A 17,333-nucleotide genomic window follows, 5' to 3' on the forward strand; every position below is an offset into this window, starting at 1 on the left:
TGCGAAAAAGTGTAAATGTAAATCCCCAATGTATTATTTAGAAAAGCAACAGGTTCTATTTTTGTTACTATTTTCCCAAAGGTTTGTATTCCTTTAAGGTATTCTCAGATGTTTCCTGTAAAAGAGCTGTTGGTTACAATGATAAATGTCCCATCTCATAGAAAGACATTTTTATTTATTTTTCATTGCTGTATATACATAATACTTAACAGAGACTCTCTGGGCCACCCAAGTTTTAATTTCTACTCTGGGATTTGACACATACGTCTTCCTCATCCCCAAACGAATTGGACAGAATACATCAGGCAAAAGCATTCTGCAGAATCAGTGGCTCTTAAGCAGATGATTGAGACACAAAGGCCATTTAATAATTTGAAGCACCTTTATCAAGCTTAATTTCCCAGTCACCGTACTTAAAATGACCATGTTTAGTTCATTTTTGTTGTATGTTTATTTCATTTCCTCTAAGAATTCCAAGGAGTATACATACGATTTCCTGCAATTTCCCCAATATGCCTCTGAGGTAGATTAAGATAAGAGTTAGTGGCTAGTTCAAAGTCACCAAGCAAGTGGCCGGTGAAATCAAGTGCATGACCGTGTTTGGTATTCCACCTTGTAGGTAGCCCTAGCCATGCCTACTTTCCAGATCCAGATCCCGTCCCTGTCCTCTTGCAAAGATCTAGATCCAGATCCCATCCCTGTCACCTTGCAAAGATCATGGTCATCCTGTCCGTGTTCTGATACAAGCCCAGAATTTTAAAAATGCTTTGGGGTGGCTTTTCAGGCAAGACCTCCAAACTGTAACAATACATCACTGGGCATCTGATGTGCTTCTCAGCTCTACATGCTATGATTTTTCTGTACACCTCACTGAATAACTCCATGCTAGAAGAACATGTCTGATCAGTGTGGACTGTCCAGTCACACATTAAAGGATTATTCACAGGTTCAAATTCAGTGCCTGTTTAGATCAGCATATGCTCTGAGACCCTTCAAGCAAAGGATGCTCTGTATTGATTAAAGACTTCACAAGATCCCCCAGAGCTATAAATCCCCCATTTTTCTTTACAGCAAGCTAGTAACATTGGCTTTTGCTCAAGCACGACTTGAGTGGCTGAGCCACTCCAAAGCAAACAATAAATCCTATCAGAGTAAGTAACCTCCCGTCCCCCTTCCTGGGCAAGAGTCAGCCTTTCACGCGCTAGAAACGCGGTTTGACCCGGAAGTGTTCACATTTTTTGAATTTCATGGTCAGACCATACTGGGGAGTCATATCCACCATCTCTGGGCCAGACAGGGTGAATTCCAGCTTTTGCACCAAGGTGGTCAGAAACAGAAAAATCTCCTTTTTTGCAATGCTCTGTCCAATGCACTGCCTTTTGCCCAAGCCAAAAATCATAACCTTTTCACACTCCTCACGGTTTATTCCTGTCCCGTCAGTAGCAAGAAATCGTTCAGGGTTGAAAACAGAGGGCTCGTTCCAAAGTTTCCTGAAAGAGCAAACACACATTCTAGATTCTCTTTTTATACAACCCTCAAGGCAGATTAGGAGAAAGCAGGCGTTCAGATGTCCTTTGCCTAGCCAGATTAAAACAACTACATCTACTTTGTAAACTGCCCAGAGTCGTTTTTTAACGAGATGGGTGGTGACAAATTTGATATATAAATAAATATAAATAAATAAATCTGTGTTGAAATATGACTTCCAAAATTGCCAATCTGCTCCTTCTGTAGTAAACTATATGGATTCTACCAAGTGAAGATTTCATCCAGTCTCCCCTTTCAGCCAGATCTTCAAATTGCAAAATGGATTTGGTGATCAGATAGATCTTTTATGAGTGTATTACACACACTTCTTATTAACTCAGCATACTCCCACAATTCCTCCAAATTTAAATAATCTCATGGCTGTTGAGAGGAGGAAACTAAAAAGCAAATAAATGCCTCAGTACAAATCACTGGCTGCTATTGATCTAGAACACTGTTTCCCAAGCATGACAATTTCCAGATGGGTGGACTTCAAATCCCAGAATTCCACAGCCAGCATGGCCATTGATGAAAATTCTGGGAATTGAAGTCCACACACCTGGAAGTTGCCAAGGTTGGGAAACATGGGGAGGAACAGATAGCATACCCACCCCCACCCACCCCCCAAAAGGCTTTTAGGAAGTCTCCAAAGCCCTCATTACATTTGCCACTAATATTCAGTCCCAAATATTTATTTTTATGAAAAAGAAGGTAATTTTAAGGCTTAATTTTGAAACCATAAGTTAAATCTAACATTCATATTTAACATTTTATATCATGGCCTTGATTCTATATATTTATTTATTTCCATTTTTCTGGCCCCACTTATTTGCTTGACCTGGCTGTATCCCTTCCTCAGCATACCACCCACCAGTAAAGATGTGGCACTCAGATGGAAAAAGACTGCCTGCTCCCCATCTGGAAGGCAGCTATAAGGCTGTGCAAGGCCTCAGATTCAGTTCCACAAAGATAGGTCCTTCAAATGTGCAGGGTGCAATTGTAGCCCTTCGCTGCAACTCTTTAAAGCAGCTGTGTCAGACCTTCTCCTCTTGGGAGTGAAATCTGGAGCACTGCATGGCCCTAAACGTAGCACAGATTTTAATGGACTGCATGAAGAATTCTACTTTTGCTCCTGTTGGCAATCTGTTAAGGAGCTATTCTTAGCAACACTTACAGATCATGGTTGACTTGCCACTGGTTGACAAACACACAGGTATCTTGAGGAATATAGAAACCGTTCAGTACTGTGTTCCTAGTGGTGCTAAAGAGAAAAAAAATATTCGTACCAAGGTAACAGGCTATTACTCATAGAACCACACGCATACTGTATTTATCTGAAAATCAGTTCTTTTAATAAAATTCAATAAATTTAACTATTTTTTTTTAATGTGGAAGTTAAGCACATAGCTGACCTAGCAGTTGACAAACGACTATCTCTTGCTAATCATTAATAATCTTTTCAGTTACCAAGAGTCATCATGGGGCTGTGTTCACATATCACACTAAGGCAGTGTTTCTCAACCTTAGCAACTTTAGGACATATGGACTTCAACTCCCAGAATTCCCCATCCACCATGCTGGCTGGGGGAATTCTGGGAGTTGAAGTCCACACCTCTTAAAGTTGCTAAGGTTGAGAAGTGCTGCACTAAGGCATAGTTTGTTGAAATCTAGCTTACTGAATATACCACAATTAGCTGAGTTCACCCACAACATTCAGCTAAAGCAAACAATGGAGGCGAACCAAACAAACCATAGTAGCTGTGTTAGTTCAACGTGTTGAATATTTATGCTTAACTGAATAATGGTTTCATTACCATTAACCAAATATTTTGGGTTTAAGTTGGGACAAGTTGTTGCATTATCAAATAGCCTTAAGGGCTTCCTCCATAGGCTATATGAATTAGATCTATACTTACTCTGAGTTTTGTTGAATTGAATAATATTTACTTTAGATAAATAGCAAGGTTAGGACTGCGGCCATATTCATGTTTCAAAGTTTCTGTGAAATTCAAATTATGGAGAATTTACATGGCTGTTGAGTACCAATGTTGTACCCACTCTGAATGACCCAAAAGTGACACAGACCTTATCAAGGACATTTATAAGATTTCAAGGAAGGTGAAGACTAAGAGTGTAAACCACAATAAATTTGGGGTAGGGTAAGGTCAACTGCTCTATCCCTCCTGAGCCTTCAGGATATTTCTATTAAATACCTGACTGCTTTTAGCAAATTTTCCAACCTCCTATGATCCACTGTTTTCAACATCACCTTCTGCCAGCATAAACCTAGGTTATACTGGCTAGTAATTATGGAGGTTGAAGTCCAAGACATCTGGAGCTTATGGAAGAGTGTTTTAGAGGCACAAAAATCTAGTCACCTGTTCCAAGACTGAACAAATGCTCTGAAAAAACCTGAAAGCCTTGGTGGTACCTCAAGGTACCTCAGATAACCCTGGATTCCCTGCCATCTCCCTTTGTCACATTGACCTCTGATTATCTAACATAAGCTACTGTTCAGCCAGCCCAGCCTTACCAATGGGGGATTGTGAAGGGAACGTAGGATGAATGTCTGAACATCTCAAAGATAAAAGCTTCTGAGTAAGGGAGCACGGCACAGTCAGACAGCTTGGGTGCCCTTTCTCTGCCAATGATTTGGTCTGTGGGTCAGGAGGAAGAGAGAAAGAATAAAAGAAGAGTGATTGAAGGCCAGACTTGAAAAGGGACTTTTAAAAGTAAACAGATCTGGATTTACCAAGTTCTTCTTGAATTTTCCTCTGGGTTTTTGGGTAAGTCACCAGATACAGAAGGCACCAGGCCAGACCAGTAGTCACAGTATCAAATCCTGGACGGATATAAAGAGAAAAAAGCATTTAAGCCTTAAATGCAGAACAGGAGATTATGTCTGGGTTCCCTGTATGATGTTAAACCATGCTTTCCTTTAACCATGAGCATGCCTGATTCATATAAAATGCTAAGCCATAAAGCATTTTGATGCTGGCTGGCTGCAGACATGTTGCTGAGCCACTGGGACTTAGCTCAGTTTGCAGAACCAAATCAAGCGTGGCCAGGAGGCGGTTTGAGGGAATGGCATGGTTTTTGCAAGTCACCAAAGGGTTTCAGCCTGCAATCATATAACCAAACAGCATTTAAAGAGTCTCCAATTCATGTGGATAAATTGAATGTGGAGGACTCTGTTGGAGAAATATCCACAGCATCCCAAGTTAAGAGTTTCAGTATCATTTGCAATACTACCAAGGAGGAGGAAGATGACGTTTCTCCTCCCCATCTGTCAACTATGCCTTGGCCAGGAAACCAGGGAAGATAATGGCTGAGAAGCGTGGAGTTATGGGGCCTGGCTTGTACATCGGGGTGAAATGTGGATCAGAGATGAGTCTTGATGGCTACATGGATGGTACTGAAATGCTCAAGAGGAAGAAGAATCAGGAGCTTTTAGGATAAAGGTTTCTTACCAGCTCCAAAGAGTTCATTGACGATCCCGACAATGTTCTGATCCTTAAGGGAATCGTTGGCATCTGAACCCGGTTTTTTATCCTGGCAGAAGCTGATGAGGGAGTCAGTGATATCTCGGATGTTGTTCTGGAATGCAGACCAAAAGGACAGACATGATACCAACTTCCAGCACACACAACTCTCCGTTTCACACAATGAGCCTCGTTACTTAGATGAGCACATGCCAACCACCTTTCTGCAACTAGATCATGATGTACCCTTCTCCCTCAGTATTGTTAACAGTGGTTTGTTGAATATGACAGGATGGGCTTCAACTCCCAGACAGGATTGGCTGGGCTGAGTCAGATCTATTACAAACCACAAGGTTGGAATTCACGTATCACATCAAGCCATGATGTGGCTACTTTGGTTTGTTTAGTGCATTGAGCAAACTCAGCCATTGTGGTTAACTCAGTAAACGAGAGGTGATCAATCTAAGGCAGTGTTTCTCAACCTCGGCAACTTGAAGATGCGTGGACTTCAACTACAGAATGCCCCAGCCAGCATGCTGGCTGGGGAATTCTGGGCATTGAAGTCCACACATCTTCAAGCTGCCAAGGTTGAGAAACAATGATCTAAGGCGTTAGCACCAAATATGCCCCCTCCAAGCCTTGTTTGATGCCCAAGAGACTGGATATAGTCCTAATGCCTAATGACACACCTTGTCAAAGCTCACATAATGTTCTTTAACCAGATTCTCCACCAGCATGTTGAATCGCTGGTTCAAATCCTTGAAGGTTTCTATGCTGCGGCTAGGAAGATATTGGAGGATCGGGAAGAAATCAGCTGGGTTCCCGGAAGCGGCCACTGCACCAAAATCATTGTTTATGTCCACTATGCTAAGCAGTTCTTGATCCTCATGGTTGTAATGCTTCCCAAAACACATGGCACAGATAACATTGACTACAGAGATCACCACATATTGTGAAGGGTCAAAACTCTCCTTCTCTTTCATCAGATCTTGGAATTTCATGACAAGATATTCTGCCTCTTTGGAGATGTGTTCCTCCAGCAGGCAAGTCGATGAGTTTGGACTGATTGACATTGCAAAGGTCTTGAGAGCATTTTGGGCCAGCCTTCGGCGAACTCGCCAGCTTTCCTCAGAATTCCTACCAAAGGTGAAGGTCTCGCCATTACCAATGAACTTGAAGCTGTGGAGATCTGGGCGTCCCACAAAGTCACTCCCTTGTTTGACTAGAGCTTGCTTGATAGTTTCCAACCCACTCAACACCAGCACTGGTCTTGTACCAAGATGAATTAGCATGATGTCACCATACTTCTGGCTCATCTGTGTCAAAGCCAGATGGGGATTCTTCCCCAGGTCCAAGATATTCCCAATAAAGGGATACCCCCTTGGCCCTCGTAGCTTCCTTAATCCTGGTGGGATCCGTTGCCAGGCTTTGAGTATAACCAGCAATAGACAGAAAACAGCCGTGCTGATGAGGATTTCTGAGACAGAGACAATGCGTTGGCTTCCTATCAATACAGACTTCATCTTCCTAAATGTTATGGTCCCCTGGTGAGCAGAGAAGGAGAGAAGAAAGGAATAGGATGAATCCCAGAATTCTACAGCCAACCGAACTGCCGATTTATTTTATATAGTAACAGCAGCAAGGTTATTATATACACAAAAATTGAATAATATAGAACAGTGTTTCTCAGCCTCGGCAACTTGAAGATACGTGGGCTTCAACTCCCAGAATTCCCCAGCCAGCATGCTGGCTGGGGAATTCTGGGAGTTGAAGTCCACACATCTTCAAGCTGCCGAGGTTGAGAAACACTATACAGAAATATGGTAACTATAACGGAGGAAGGGATGGTGAAGATGGCTGAATTTGCAGACATGGCTAAACTGACTTGTTTGATTAGGGAGAGAAGAACTGCTACTTTTATAAAAGATTGAAAACCCTTCATGGACTTTTTGTGGAAAATAGATAAAAATGAACTGATGATTTCTGGATTTACTGATTAATAAGGGCAGAATATGGGGAAAAGGGAACTATGTTCTAAATTTTGAAGCGGAGAAACGGTTTTAAATATGTTTATCACTATTATGAAGATCACTATTATGAATTCCTCCTGGAGACATATTTCCCCAGATTAGCTAAGATAGTTCCTTCAACACCAGGAAGATGTACAACCGCCCAAGGAGGACAGGAGTCCACCATCGATAGGACATTTTAATGGGGCAAGAAAGAAGAAAGGTGAGGTCCCACCATCAATGGCACTATCATCAGTGCCATTGCAGCTGGTGAGGAATTGCATTCTCACATCAGCAGCTCATGGTTTGAATACTGGGAACATGTGATTTCCCTGGTTGATGCGTCCTCCCCAGGAAGATGACTACCTGGGTCATACTTACATGGAGTACTCTTGTCCAGCAGAGAGATGTGTGTATTTCTCATATATTCTTAATACTGCTTTTTGTCTATCAGAGTTCCCCAAAGTGGTTGGTATCAAACCCCCAAGGGTCTATGGGACTATCCATATTGTTGTTGTTAAAGTCATATTTATTAAATTATTGTCATATAATAAATGTCAGGGGGTTGATGAACAATCTGAAACTTCAAGAAGGGGTCAGTGAGCTGAAGAGTTTTGGGGACCCCTGGTCTATGTCAAGCTCCCCAATCTCACGTGCCCCTGATGTGTTAGGATACAAGTTGCCAAGGGAACTTCAGCACAGGGGAAGTTTTATTGTCTAGCCTGCAGCAGATCTCACCATCTTTTTCTTAAGAAGAAGGGGGTGCAAGGCAGAGTTTGTCTGGATTCAGACAGATTTCTGATGCTGCCAGATAAATAAGTAACCAGGATTCTCCCCCTCCCCAGTTGCATTTGGCACAACCACGGTAGTTCCACGTGGCATCTGAAAGGTTGTCTGCACATGTTCAGGAGTCTTACACCAACACATTGATAGAGACACACCTTAACCTTCAGAAAGACCGTTTCAGCTGTTTTATAACAGGTGCCGGTCCTAGATCACCATCTGCAGAGAGACGCACAGAAGCCAGACTTCATAAAATGAGCGATCCTGGCCGGGAGCCTTTTAACATCGCTTTCCTTGCAGACTTACCAGGAAAATGTTTCTGGATGAAGTCTAAACTGCTTTTCAGGAGGATACTCACCCACACTCCGCGTTGAAAAATGGGGGAAATATGGGCGCGGACCCCCGAGTTGCTCTGGATTCGCTCGCCTTGCCCCGGGAAGGGTTTCAATCCGACGCCGCTCCGCTTTGCCCAGCTGCTCAGGCGAGGATGCCCGGTATCAAAGCACAGCGCAGAACTCCGCTTCTCCCCAGCTTTATATGCCCCTCCTCGGGCGCTCATTGGCCGGGAGCTTTCGCGTCACGTGACAGCAGCGGTTCTTCTGAAGACCCAGGTCGGGTCTCGCCCGGACGAGAGACGCGTGTCTGGGGTGTGTTTGGAACGGTGCAGCGCTGGGCGTGCACGGGCGCAATTCTCATGGTCGTCAGTGGGTTTAGTCTCAAGTAAAGGCAGCTTCTGTTCTCCGGGCGCTTCCCGGGGACTTTGCCTGAAAGATCGCGCTCTCTCTCTCTCTTTCTCTGTCTCGAGATAACGCTACTGTTCGCACATCCCATTTTTAGCGGGTTGGATTCCGCCTCCCGTTCATCCCCCGCCGGCAAAGGCATCTGGCAGGTCCCCCTCTCTCGCCCCTGACGCGCGGTCCCTGCTCACCTGGGAGTAAACCGCAGGCAATTCAGTGGGGTTGGCAGGCTCCGTTTCGCCTCTAAACCTGCCTGCCAGGATGGCGGGCTCCTCAGCATTGCTGCGCCCGCCCAGCGCCCCGTTCCACCTTGCTGCGCTCGTGCGGAGCCGCACCGAGTAGACCGGGGAAGGCGCAACCTTGGCCCCGTCCATCGGGCGGATCCGGCGCCTCCGGGCGCCCCGGCCGGGGCATCTGTCAAAAGTGGCTGCCGACAGCCCCAGCCAGTTTAGCCAATGGGTGAGAGAGCGTAGGCTTCAGGAGGTCGCCTTTTCTGAACTGGATTCTTTCTCGATCCCATTGATATCCATCCCACCGATCTCTAGGGGGGATGATCCGGGAGATCGGTTCAGAAGAAAGTTCCATGGGGATCCTGTCTAGCGTTGTCCCCCTGCCAGGGCTAGGAAATGGTTCAGTGGGTGAGCTAGGAGCAGGGAAATCCAGGGGAGTTTCTCCAGTCCCATCTCAGCCTAACCTCCCTCATATCTTGTGAATTTGGTCCTGCAGAAAATCAACTGGGTGAGCTTCTGCAGGTTGTTTTGTGAATGATGATGATCTAGCTCTGTTCTCCAAATAACATTTTGGCCAGCCTTCCTCAACCAGGTGCCTGAAAGGGCATTGGATCACAATTCCCATCATCCCCAACCGGCTTGGCTGGATGAGGCTGGGATTGCAAGCCTGCGGAAACCTTCAGAGCTCCAGATTTCAGCATGCTCTCTCAGGTTGTCTTGGCCCAGCCCACTAAACCATCAATTAGGGTTAAGAAATCACCGTGGTTGGGATCATGGGAGACGTTTGGTTCCTGCGAGGCACTAAAAGAGAACGGGAGGTAAGAATTCATACGACGAAGCAAGGATAAGAAAGCACCCTTGTTGGGTGCACAGAATAGCCAGTGTTTGGACTAGTGTTTCTCAACCTTGGCAACTTGAAGATGTGTGGACTTCAACTCCCAGAATTCCCCAGCCAGCACAGCTGGCTGGGGAATTCTGGGAATTGAAGTCCACACATCTTCAAGTTGCCAAGGTTGAGAAACACTAGTTTGGACAATCATATCTGGGACTATAAACTGTAATGTGGTTGGAAGCACCCCCAAAAATCAAATGAAAGTGATGATTCACCTCACCGCATTCGAAGGCCAGAACCTGAGCCTCAAATTACCCAGTTTCCAGTGTGACCGTTGTGCAAAGCCACAGCTGCCTGTTTCGTTCAGTTTAGCTGTTCTTATCACGTTGTCCATACCCAGCCTTAGAAAGATCCCCACCCAGCCAGCCAGCCAGCCACATCCCCATGCCTTATCTTTCCTGGTTCTTAAAGATCCCATTTGTCATGCTTAGATTTCTGAGAAGATTGACCCCTGGGGTAGGCTGCTGCAGCCCTCTGTTGTCCAGCCCTGCAGCAAAGCGGGGGGGGGGGGGAGGATGACAGGGGAGGGTAGATGCTTGCTCAGCTTTGCGTGAGAAGCCCCAGCGCCAGCCCTTGCCCCGCGTGCCTGGTGTCTTTTCCGGGGAAACAAAAGTGGGAAGCCAGCAGAGCAGCAGGGCCAGGAAGAGGAGGGTCTTGAACTTCCTTAGCAAGAGGGCACCCGTGCGGTGGCACGCAGGTCCCAGGCCGGGAGCAGCACACACACACCACCCCAGCCCCAAGTCCAGGGGCCTGAAACTGAATTGGAAATCCTGTGGCTCTCCCAGCAAACATGCTTGCATGACCTATTTCAGACCATATTTTAACTTATGATTGATTGATTGATTGATTGATTGATTGATTGATTGATTGATTGACTGACTGAGTGACTGATTGCATGAATATTTAGCACGCTGGCTGGGGAATTCTGGGAGCTGAAGTCCACACATCTTTAAACTTGCCAAGTTTGAAAAACGCTGGTGTAAGCACAGAAGAGGGAATTAAATGAAGGGGGGGGGGCATCCAGGAAGGCATGTCAAGGCCCCCAGGGGGCTCTTATTCCCCCTACCCATTCTAGCAGCATCTTCTGGCTACCCGACATGCCGAAGGCCACTTTCTTCCACGTCAGCCAAGCATGAATGGCACCAGCTGTGTTCGCACCAAGCCATGATTTACTGAACAAGCCAGGGTTGGCTGGGCTCATGTGATATGCTAAGCCACAAATTGGCAAACCACATCAGGGCTTTGCCTGTGGCTTGACCTCACTTGGCCTCTGGCGTATAAATAAATGCATCTCCCACGACCTGCAGGAGAGAATTAAAATCTTTTCATGACTACGGGACATCCCATCCTTTGTTGGTTCAGCTTCCAGGTAAATCACTGATTTTCACTCTTACAGTGTTTGATATCTTTAGCCTCTCTCTTGACTTAGACCTTTGCCACACGCAGTCATTTATTTTTGGCATGAATTCATGTTTGCTATGGGTTTATTTAATCCTTCGCCTTCTGGAACTAGTATGGCCTAGTGGTTAAAGCAGTGGACAAGAACAGAGGAGACATATGTCCAAGTCTCCCCTCAGTCCCCTGGGCGGGGGGCGGGGACTTTGCTACCGGGTCTACCTCGCAGGGCTGTTGTTGGGGAGAAAATTGGAGGAGCCAGCGTCTCAGAGCTGGGCGCGCCTTGGAGGTACCAGTGTTTGGAAAAGGCAAAGCGATCCGGCAAACCGATGAAGTGGCTTGCGGAGAGCCGAGACTGGCAGGCGAGGGGGGCCGAGCTGCCCCCCGGCGGTCTTGCCCCCCTCCCGCAGGGGGGCGCGGGGGGCGCAGGGCCGAGCCGGGGGAGAGGATGGCGTGAGAAGGGGCCGCGCCGCCCCGTCCGCTCCAGGCAGGCACGCGAGGGGCGGGCTGCGCGGGGGGGGCAGCGCCGTGCCCCTCGCGTCCCCGCCCGGGAGCAGGAAGCGGGGCGGGGGGCGCCTGCCTTCCCGGCAGAGGCGGCGGGCTGGCGTGCGCGGCGCGGGTTGCAGCAATCCCTTCCTCGCGTGCGGAGCGAAGCCTGTGAAAGCGGCCGGGGCGGGGACTCCGGGCTGGGTCGTCCTTGACACGCACTTCTGCCTGCGCCGATGAGCTCACCGGGCGATTCTGCCTGGCCCCTTGGCATCCCGGCAGCGGGCGCGGGGGGCGTGGGGGGGTGCGAACCCGACTAGATGGCATCGAAAGCTCGGCTCCTTGTGATTTGAGTTACTTCCCAAGGCTAAATCCTCCCTCCCTCCCTCCCTCCCTCCCTCTTTCTTTCTTTCTTTCTTTCTTTCTTTCTTTCTTTCTTTCTTTCTTTCTTTCTTTCTTTCTTTCTTTCTTTCTTCCTTCCTTCCTTCCTTCCTTCCTTCCTTCCTTCCTTCCTTCCTTCCTTCCTTCCTTCTCTCTTTCTCTCTCCCCCTCCCCTCCCCTCCCCTCCCTATTTTTCCCTTTGTCTTCCTCCCTCCCTTCCTCTCCTTCCCTCTCTCCCAATCACTCCTCCTTCCTTCCTTCCTCCCTCCCTCTCTCCCTCCCTCCCTCTTCCTTCCTTCCTTCCCTCCCAATCACTCCTCCTTCCTTCCTTCCTCCCTCCCTCCCTCTTCCTTCCCTCCTTCCTTCCTTCCTCCCTCCCTCCCTCCCTCCCTCCTTCCTTCCTTTTTAGAGCAACCAGAAGATGTGATGAAGTACAACCAAAAATAAAACAATGCTAATCTTAGCTTATTATGGCTGCTTCCCCCCTTGCTTTAGCAAGACAGCCCCCTCCCCAACTAAAAAGTCATGCAGAGGGTCTGCAGAGGATAAGTCTCAAACTAGATTAACCCAATATGCCAATTCACACCCTTGTTTAAATGCTTCTGGCTCAGCAGGGTGAGCAAGCCAGCCATAGTGGTCTGTTAGCCAGAGTTTATCCCGTAAAGCAGTGTTTCTCAACCTTGGCAACTTGAAGACGTGTGGACTTCACACATCTTCAAGTTGCCAAAGTTGAGAAACACTGCTGTAAAGTATTATGCCAAGCCCCCCAAGTGTGGTTTGTTCAATAAACTGTTGTTAAACCATAGCTTACCATGATGCATGGAGAAGGGCCAAGGATAGGGATGAAAACTTAATGCTAACCCCCTCCGTCTCCCTACACCTGGTCCCCAAATCAACAGCTCTTTCCAAAATGTTTTAGGCTGGGACTAAATGGGACTCCATTCTGTTAGCTGGCCTATTAAAATAAGAGTGATATCATCATCGTCATCATCACCATCATTTTCATCCTCCTCTTCTTCTTCTTCATCATCATCACAACAATAACTGGGTCTTTCCCAGCCCTAGGTAAGGATGCAAAAAATGGACACTTCTGGTTAGCCGCCATTTTCTAACAATCAGAATCAATTCCCACAGGGGACACCCGAATTTAGAGCCTGCACCAATCACCTAAAAGCACACAATTGACTTCGTGCCCTCAAATTGGCGTTGACTCTTAGCCACCACATAGATAGACCTTTTTTGGGACAAGGGTTCCTCAACCCGGCCGCGCAAGCAAAGCTAGGCAAAATTAAATACTGCCAATTTTGTCATGCAATAATTCTGATTTTGATTAGCCACACGAGATAAAATCTTTTGAAATCTGTTGCATCCAACAGGCTGGCAGGAAAACTAGGCACCGGTGGGTTTCAGCTTCAGTCATGGCTCTACTCTGTACCAATCCTTTTCTTCATGGGAGAACATTTCATCCCTTCTGGTAAAAACAGCCCAAACTGGCCCTCTCATCTGCTGTCAGTGAATACTTGAAATGCCACGGGGGATGCTCTCTCCATATCCAATTTACTGCATAAACTTGCGGAGAAGACGAGAATTTTAGGTGCCAAAATGCACCCCCCAAATTGGATTCAGCTTATCCGTGAGTATATATGGTAATACTTTTTAAAAGTACCCGTATTTCCCATATATATTCGCAGATAAGCTCATCCGTGGATAAACCGACTCTTGAACTTTTAACCAAAATCTAAAAAATGTGGGTCGGTTGCATTTTCCCTGCTGTTTTGGTTAAAAGTTCGAGAGCCAGTTTATCCGCGGATGGGCTTATCCGCAAGCGTATAGGTAAAAGAGTGAGGATCCTGCCCACCGTGGAGTTCCATCCCCAAGGACTTCATGGCAAGGCCTTCCCAGTGGTGCTCCCTCCCAGTGGAATAATTTGCCCCCATATTTACAGACCACAACCTCCCTGATGAGTTTCTGCAGAGAAGGGAAAACCTGGTTCTGAAAAAAATATTTGGGGATGTGAAGTCTGGCCTTTGCTCTCTTAAATTGCACCATGACCGTTTACATTATGTTCTGTTTGCTCAATTGTTTTTAACTTTATTTTCGTGGCGTGCCACTCCAAGCCATCGGGAGGGGAGCAGCACCAAAAGTGTGGCTAGAATACTAAGAATCTAAGTGTATTCCATAAATATCATTGTATCAGAAGAACGTATTGTACTGAGAAGATGGAGTAATAGATCGTCTGTATGGTTAGATTTAACAATACATTAAAGGACTAAGCTAGTTCTGTATTAATGTTTTATGGATCCACTTCTAGTTTCTACAAATGTCACTCACTTATTCATTATTCTATGTATTTTTTCCTGATTTTGTTAGCACTGCTATACTTTTGGTTGTACTTTATCCTATCTTCGGGTTGTTATATTTGCATATATATATATATATATATATATATATATATACACACACACACACACACACACACACACACGCATGCATGCATGGATGCATGCATGCAACAATAAATTGAGAAACAAAGACCTGCTTTGTGCACGATGGGCGGCTATAAAAATGTGACCAATAAATAAATACATACATACTAAACAAATAAATAAATAAACGGGCGCCTTCAAGCCCAAGACATTAATGAACCCCAGAGAGTCCTTCCTGATCTCTCGCAACCCCAGGGGACCAAGGAGATTTCTTCATCTCCTCCCGTGCTCCCCCAGAGTTACCCTCTGGGGAGATGGGCAGCATATAAATTTAATAATCAGTCGATCCAACTAATCAGCAAATAAGAGTCCTCTGTATTCTGGCTGAAGGATTGAGGTAGCAGCTCTCCTCAAGGGAAGACTGGTGCCCGGAGCAGTCTGTTGCTTCAGCCTGGTGGAAGAGCCCTTGCGTGCTTTCCATCCAGTGCTAAAGGAAGCAGGTGCACCCAACAGGGTGTGTTCAGGTGCGTGAGACTCCACAGCAGTCTGGCACGCAAGGCCACATAATATATCTGACCTTACGGTCCCCAGGAACACCAAGCTTCTCAGGTTTTGGCAGAGCTTGCGAGACAACTCAGAAGAGGAGCAGTGGCACCCAGATCTTAGGGATGTTTGTTCAGCTGTACACCCCATTCTATTCAGCAGCTAAGCCCGGGTAGAGATCTAGCTTCAAAGGGTTCCTAAATCTGATCTCCTAAATCTAAGTACTAGATTAGAGCAGGATTAGCAGTCTCCATCTTGCATGAACGTGCAGAGAGGTGGCCGGCTCTACCGTGAAGTAGAATGAGGCAGCTGGTTGTGATAGCAGAGTTTGGAAGGACGATACGTATTTGTTTCATGTGGTCTTACTATGGTGACCCTATCTTCTTGGGAAAAAATAAAGGGCCGACCTGAAAAGGGGGCAAATCTGAAGGAGGTTCATCAGGATAAAAAACTTGAATTGTTTATGTTGCTTTACAAAGGAAAATGCAAGAGCGAAACCAAGAAAAACTTTTACCAAAATGCATGTTCTAATAAAAATATCTAAAATCAAATAGTGTAGGTCAATTTATTTTAAAAAGACAATGCAATTTCCATGATTTTCACATGCATGTGAAAGACTCTGCGTACCTAACATGCCTGCCTCCTATTTTCCCCAAACAACAACCCTGCGAGCTAGGCTGGGCTGAGAGAAAGGGACTGGCCCAACATCACCCAGCTGGCTGACAACTGGACAACTGAGTCAAATTACTTTAAAAATTAACAGACTAGCAAAACTGTGGGGCTTTCACACAAGAACAGCAGCATCTTGAGAGCAATGACCAAACACTTGGATAATTTTGGTGGTCATGAACAAGTTTCCCCTGATTATCTACAACATCTTGTCAGATTTAATTGTACGCACTTTCTGAAATCTTGTTAGATTTCAGCTTATTAAAAAAAGAGGAGACATCTAGATCACATACAGGCCGTGGTAGCCAGCATTTGGGAAAAGTTTGACACACAAAAACACCTGTACACACACACTGGGGTTTCATATAACACACTTAACTGTTGCAGTTGCATTCACAATCGCACTAAGCTTGGTGAGTGTTAAATGCGATTTAAATGTTTTGCAAACCCAATCTGGTTGGCAAATTGATGATTCAACATCAAACCCAGAAAATGGTTTCATTTCTGGTTATCAGGTCCAAATGTGGTTGCGTGAATGTAGCCAATATGTTCCAGTGAGTTTAATGGGATTTTCTTTGCCCTCCCTTACTCCAGGAGCAGAACATGTAGTAGACCACCAGGAAGTTTCTGGAAATGACATAGCTCTTCACAGTGACACCGGAGTGAATTTGCAAGTGGCATTTGCTGGCATTGGGCTTGAGTTAAATAGTGTGGAAGCAATAATGTTTGGTTTTTCTAGCAGCTCAGCTTAGACCCTGTGGGGTCTTGACGGTTTAATTTGGCAAGCCAAAAAGCTAGATTCACATAGCATGCTAGCCATAGTTGGCTTGAGTAAGCCACAATTGGCTGAACTAGCCACACTAAGCCCCAAACTGTAGCCTCTCATTCCTAATAGCTGTGTTTCCACAAGTCACAGAGTCATCCGAGACAAGCCAACGACTTAAGTGCCATTTGGCTTCCATCACGTTATGACAATGGTTGCGGAAAAAGAAAAGTTAAGGAATTTGCCTTCTCCAAGTCACGCGTGGACTTTTGGAGAAAGGAGGCGAGATCTGCAACCAGATGAACCGCTCGGATCCAGACCCACCTCCACCCTTTCCTTCACCACACGCAATGGACCTCAAACGTTTCTCTTCCCGGGGCAGCCACTAACTGCTTTAGGCTGACATAGTTTGGATTTGGATGGGAGGCCACTAGAAAAGCCAAGGCCGTGGATTAGACTGCGAAGTTACAAATCCGCTCCCGAAAGAGGAAATGACGCCCCGTTTCCACGTCGTTATCCAGACAGGTCCAGGGAATCAAACTTGACTCAAAGCAGCCTTCACAGCTTACCTACTTTGGTAGGACAGAATATCTATAACGTCTTTTTGAAACCCCATCCAGACCACTTCATTACTGCTTTCCAAATCAGCTTTCTTTTACACCTGTATGTTCGCAGGTATAGTTTGCTATTAACTTTACAATCCATTTAAGATCTCATTTAAAACTGGGCATCTGTCTTTCTGTAGGCACATGAGGTCATTTTAAACCCCGCTGCCCATCTGACATTTCCTTAGGAACGGTCTCCCTGCCCATCCCTGGGTCGCCTGTAAATCCAATAGCCTATTGGCTATTAGATTTCCAAAGATTTGTGGAAGCCTGTCTCTTCAGCAAGAGATTTGGCATGGAGCGTGGATCAGGCTACCCCCAAGTGGCGGTACATCCATCTGAAAGAATAATATTGCTAGGAGAGGTTTAGTTTTTCATCCTGTTTCCTGCAGAACATCCATCTAT

At 46.0% G+C, this 17,333-nt stretch overlaps 1 protein-coding gene across 1 annotated transcript; it reads right to left on the reverse strand.

The window, feature by feature from the left end:
- Nucleotides 1–155: 155 nt before the first annotated feature.
- Nucleotides 156–8,298, reverse strand: LOC103051520 (cytochrome P450 1A5-like). Its single transcript, XM_007436856.4, has 7 exons — nt 8,160–8,298; nt 5,699–6,553; nt 4,998–5,124; nt 4,280–4,369; nt 4,061–4,184; nt 2,702–2,788; nt 156–1,490 (listed from the first exon to the last, which is right to left on the reverse strand). Exons 2-7 carry the CDS (start codon nt 6,530–6,532, stop codon nt 1,202–1,204), a joined length of 1,551 nt encoding a protein of 516 aa, XP_007436918.1. The 5' UTR covers nt 6,533–6,553; nt 8,160–8,298; the 3' UTR covers nt 156–1,201.
- Nucleotides 8,299–17,333: the final 9,035 nt, after the last annotated feature.

Source organism: Python bivittatus, unplaced genomic scaffold (assembly GCF_059951505.1).
Source record: "Python bivittatus isolate LINGU-HERP-01145 unplaced genomic scaffold, Pbiv_v1 ctg000530_np1212, whole genome shotgun sequence".
NCBI classification, from domain to species: domain Eukaryota; kingdom Metazoa; phylum Chordata; class Lepidosauria; order Squamata; family Pythonidae; genus Python; species Python bivittatus.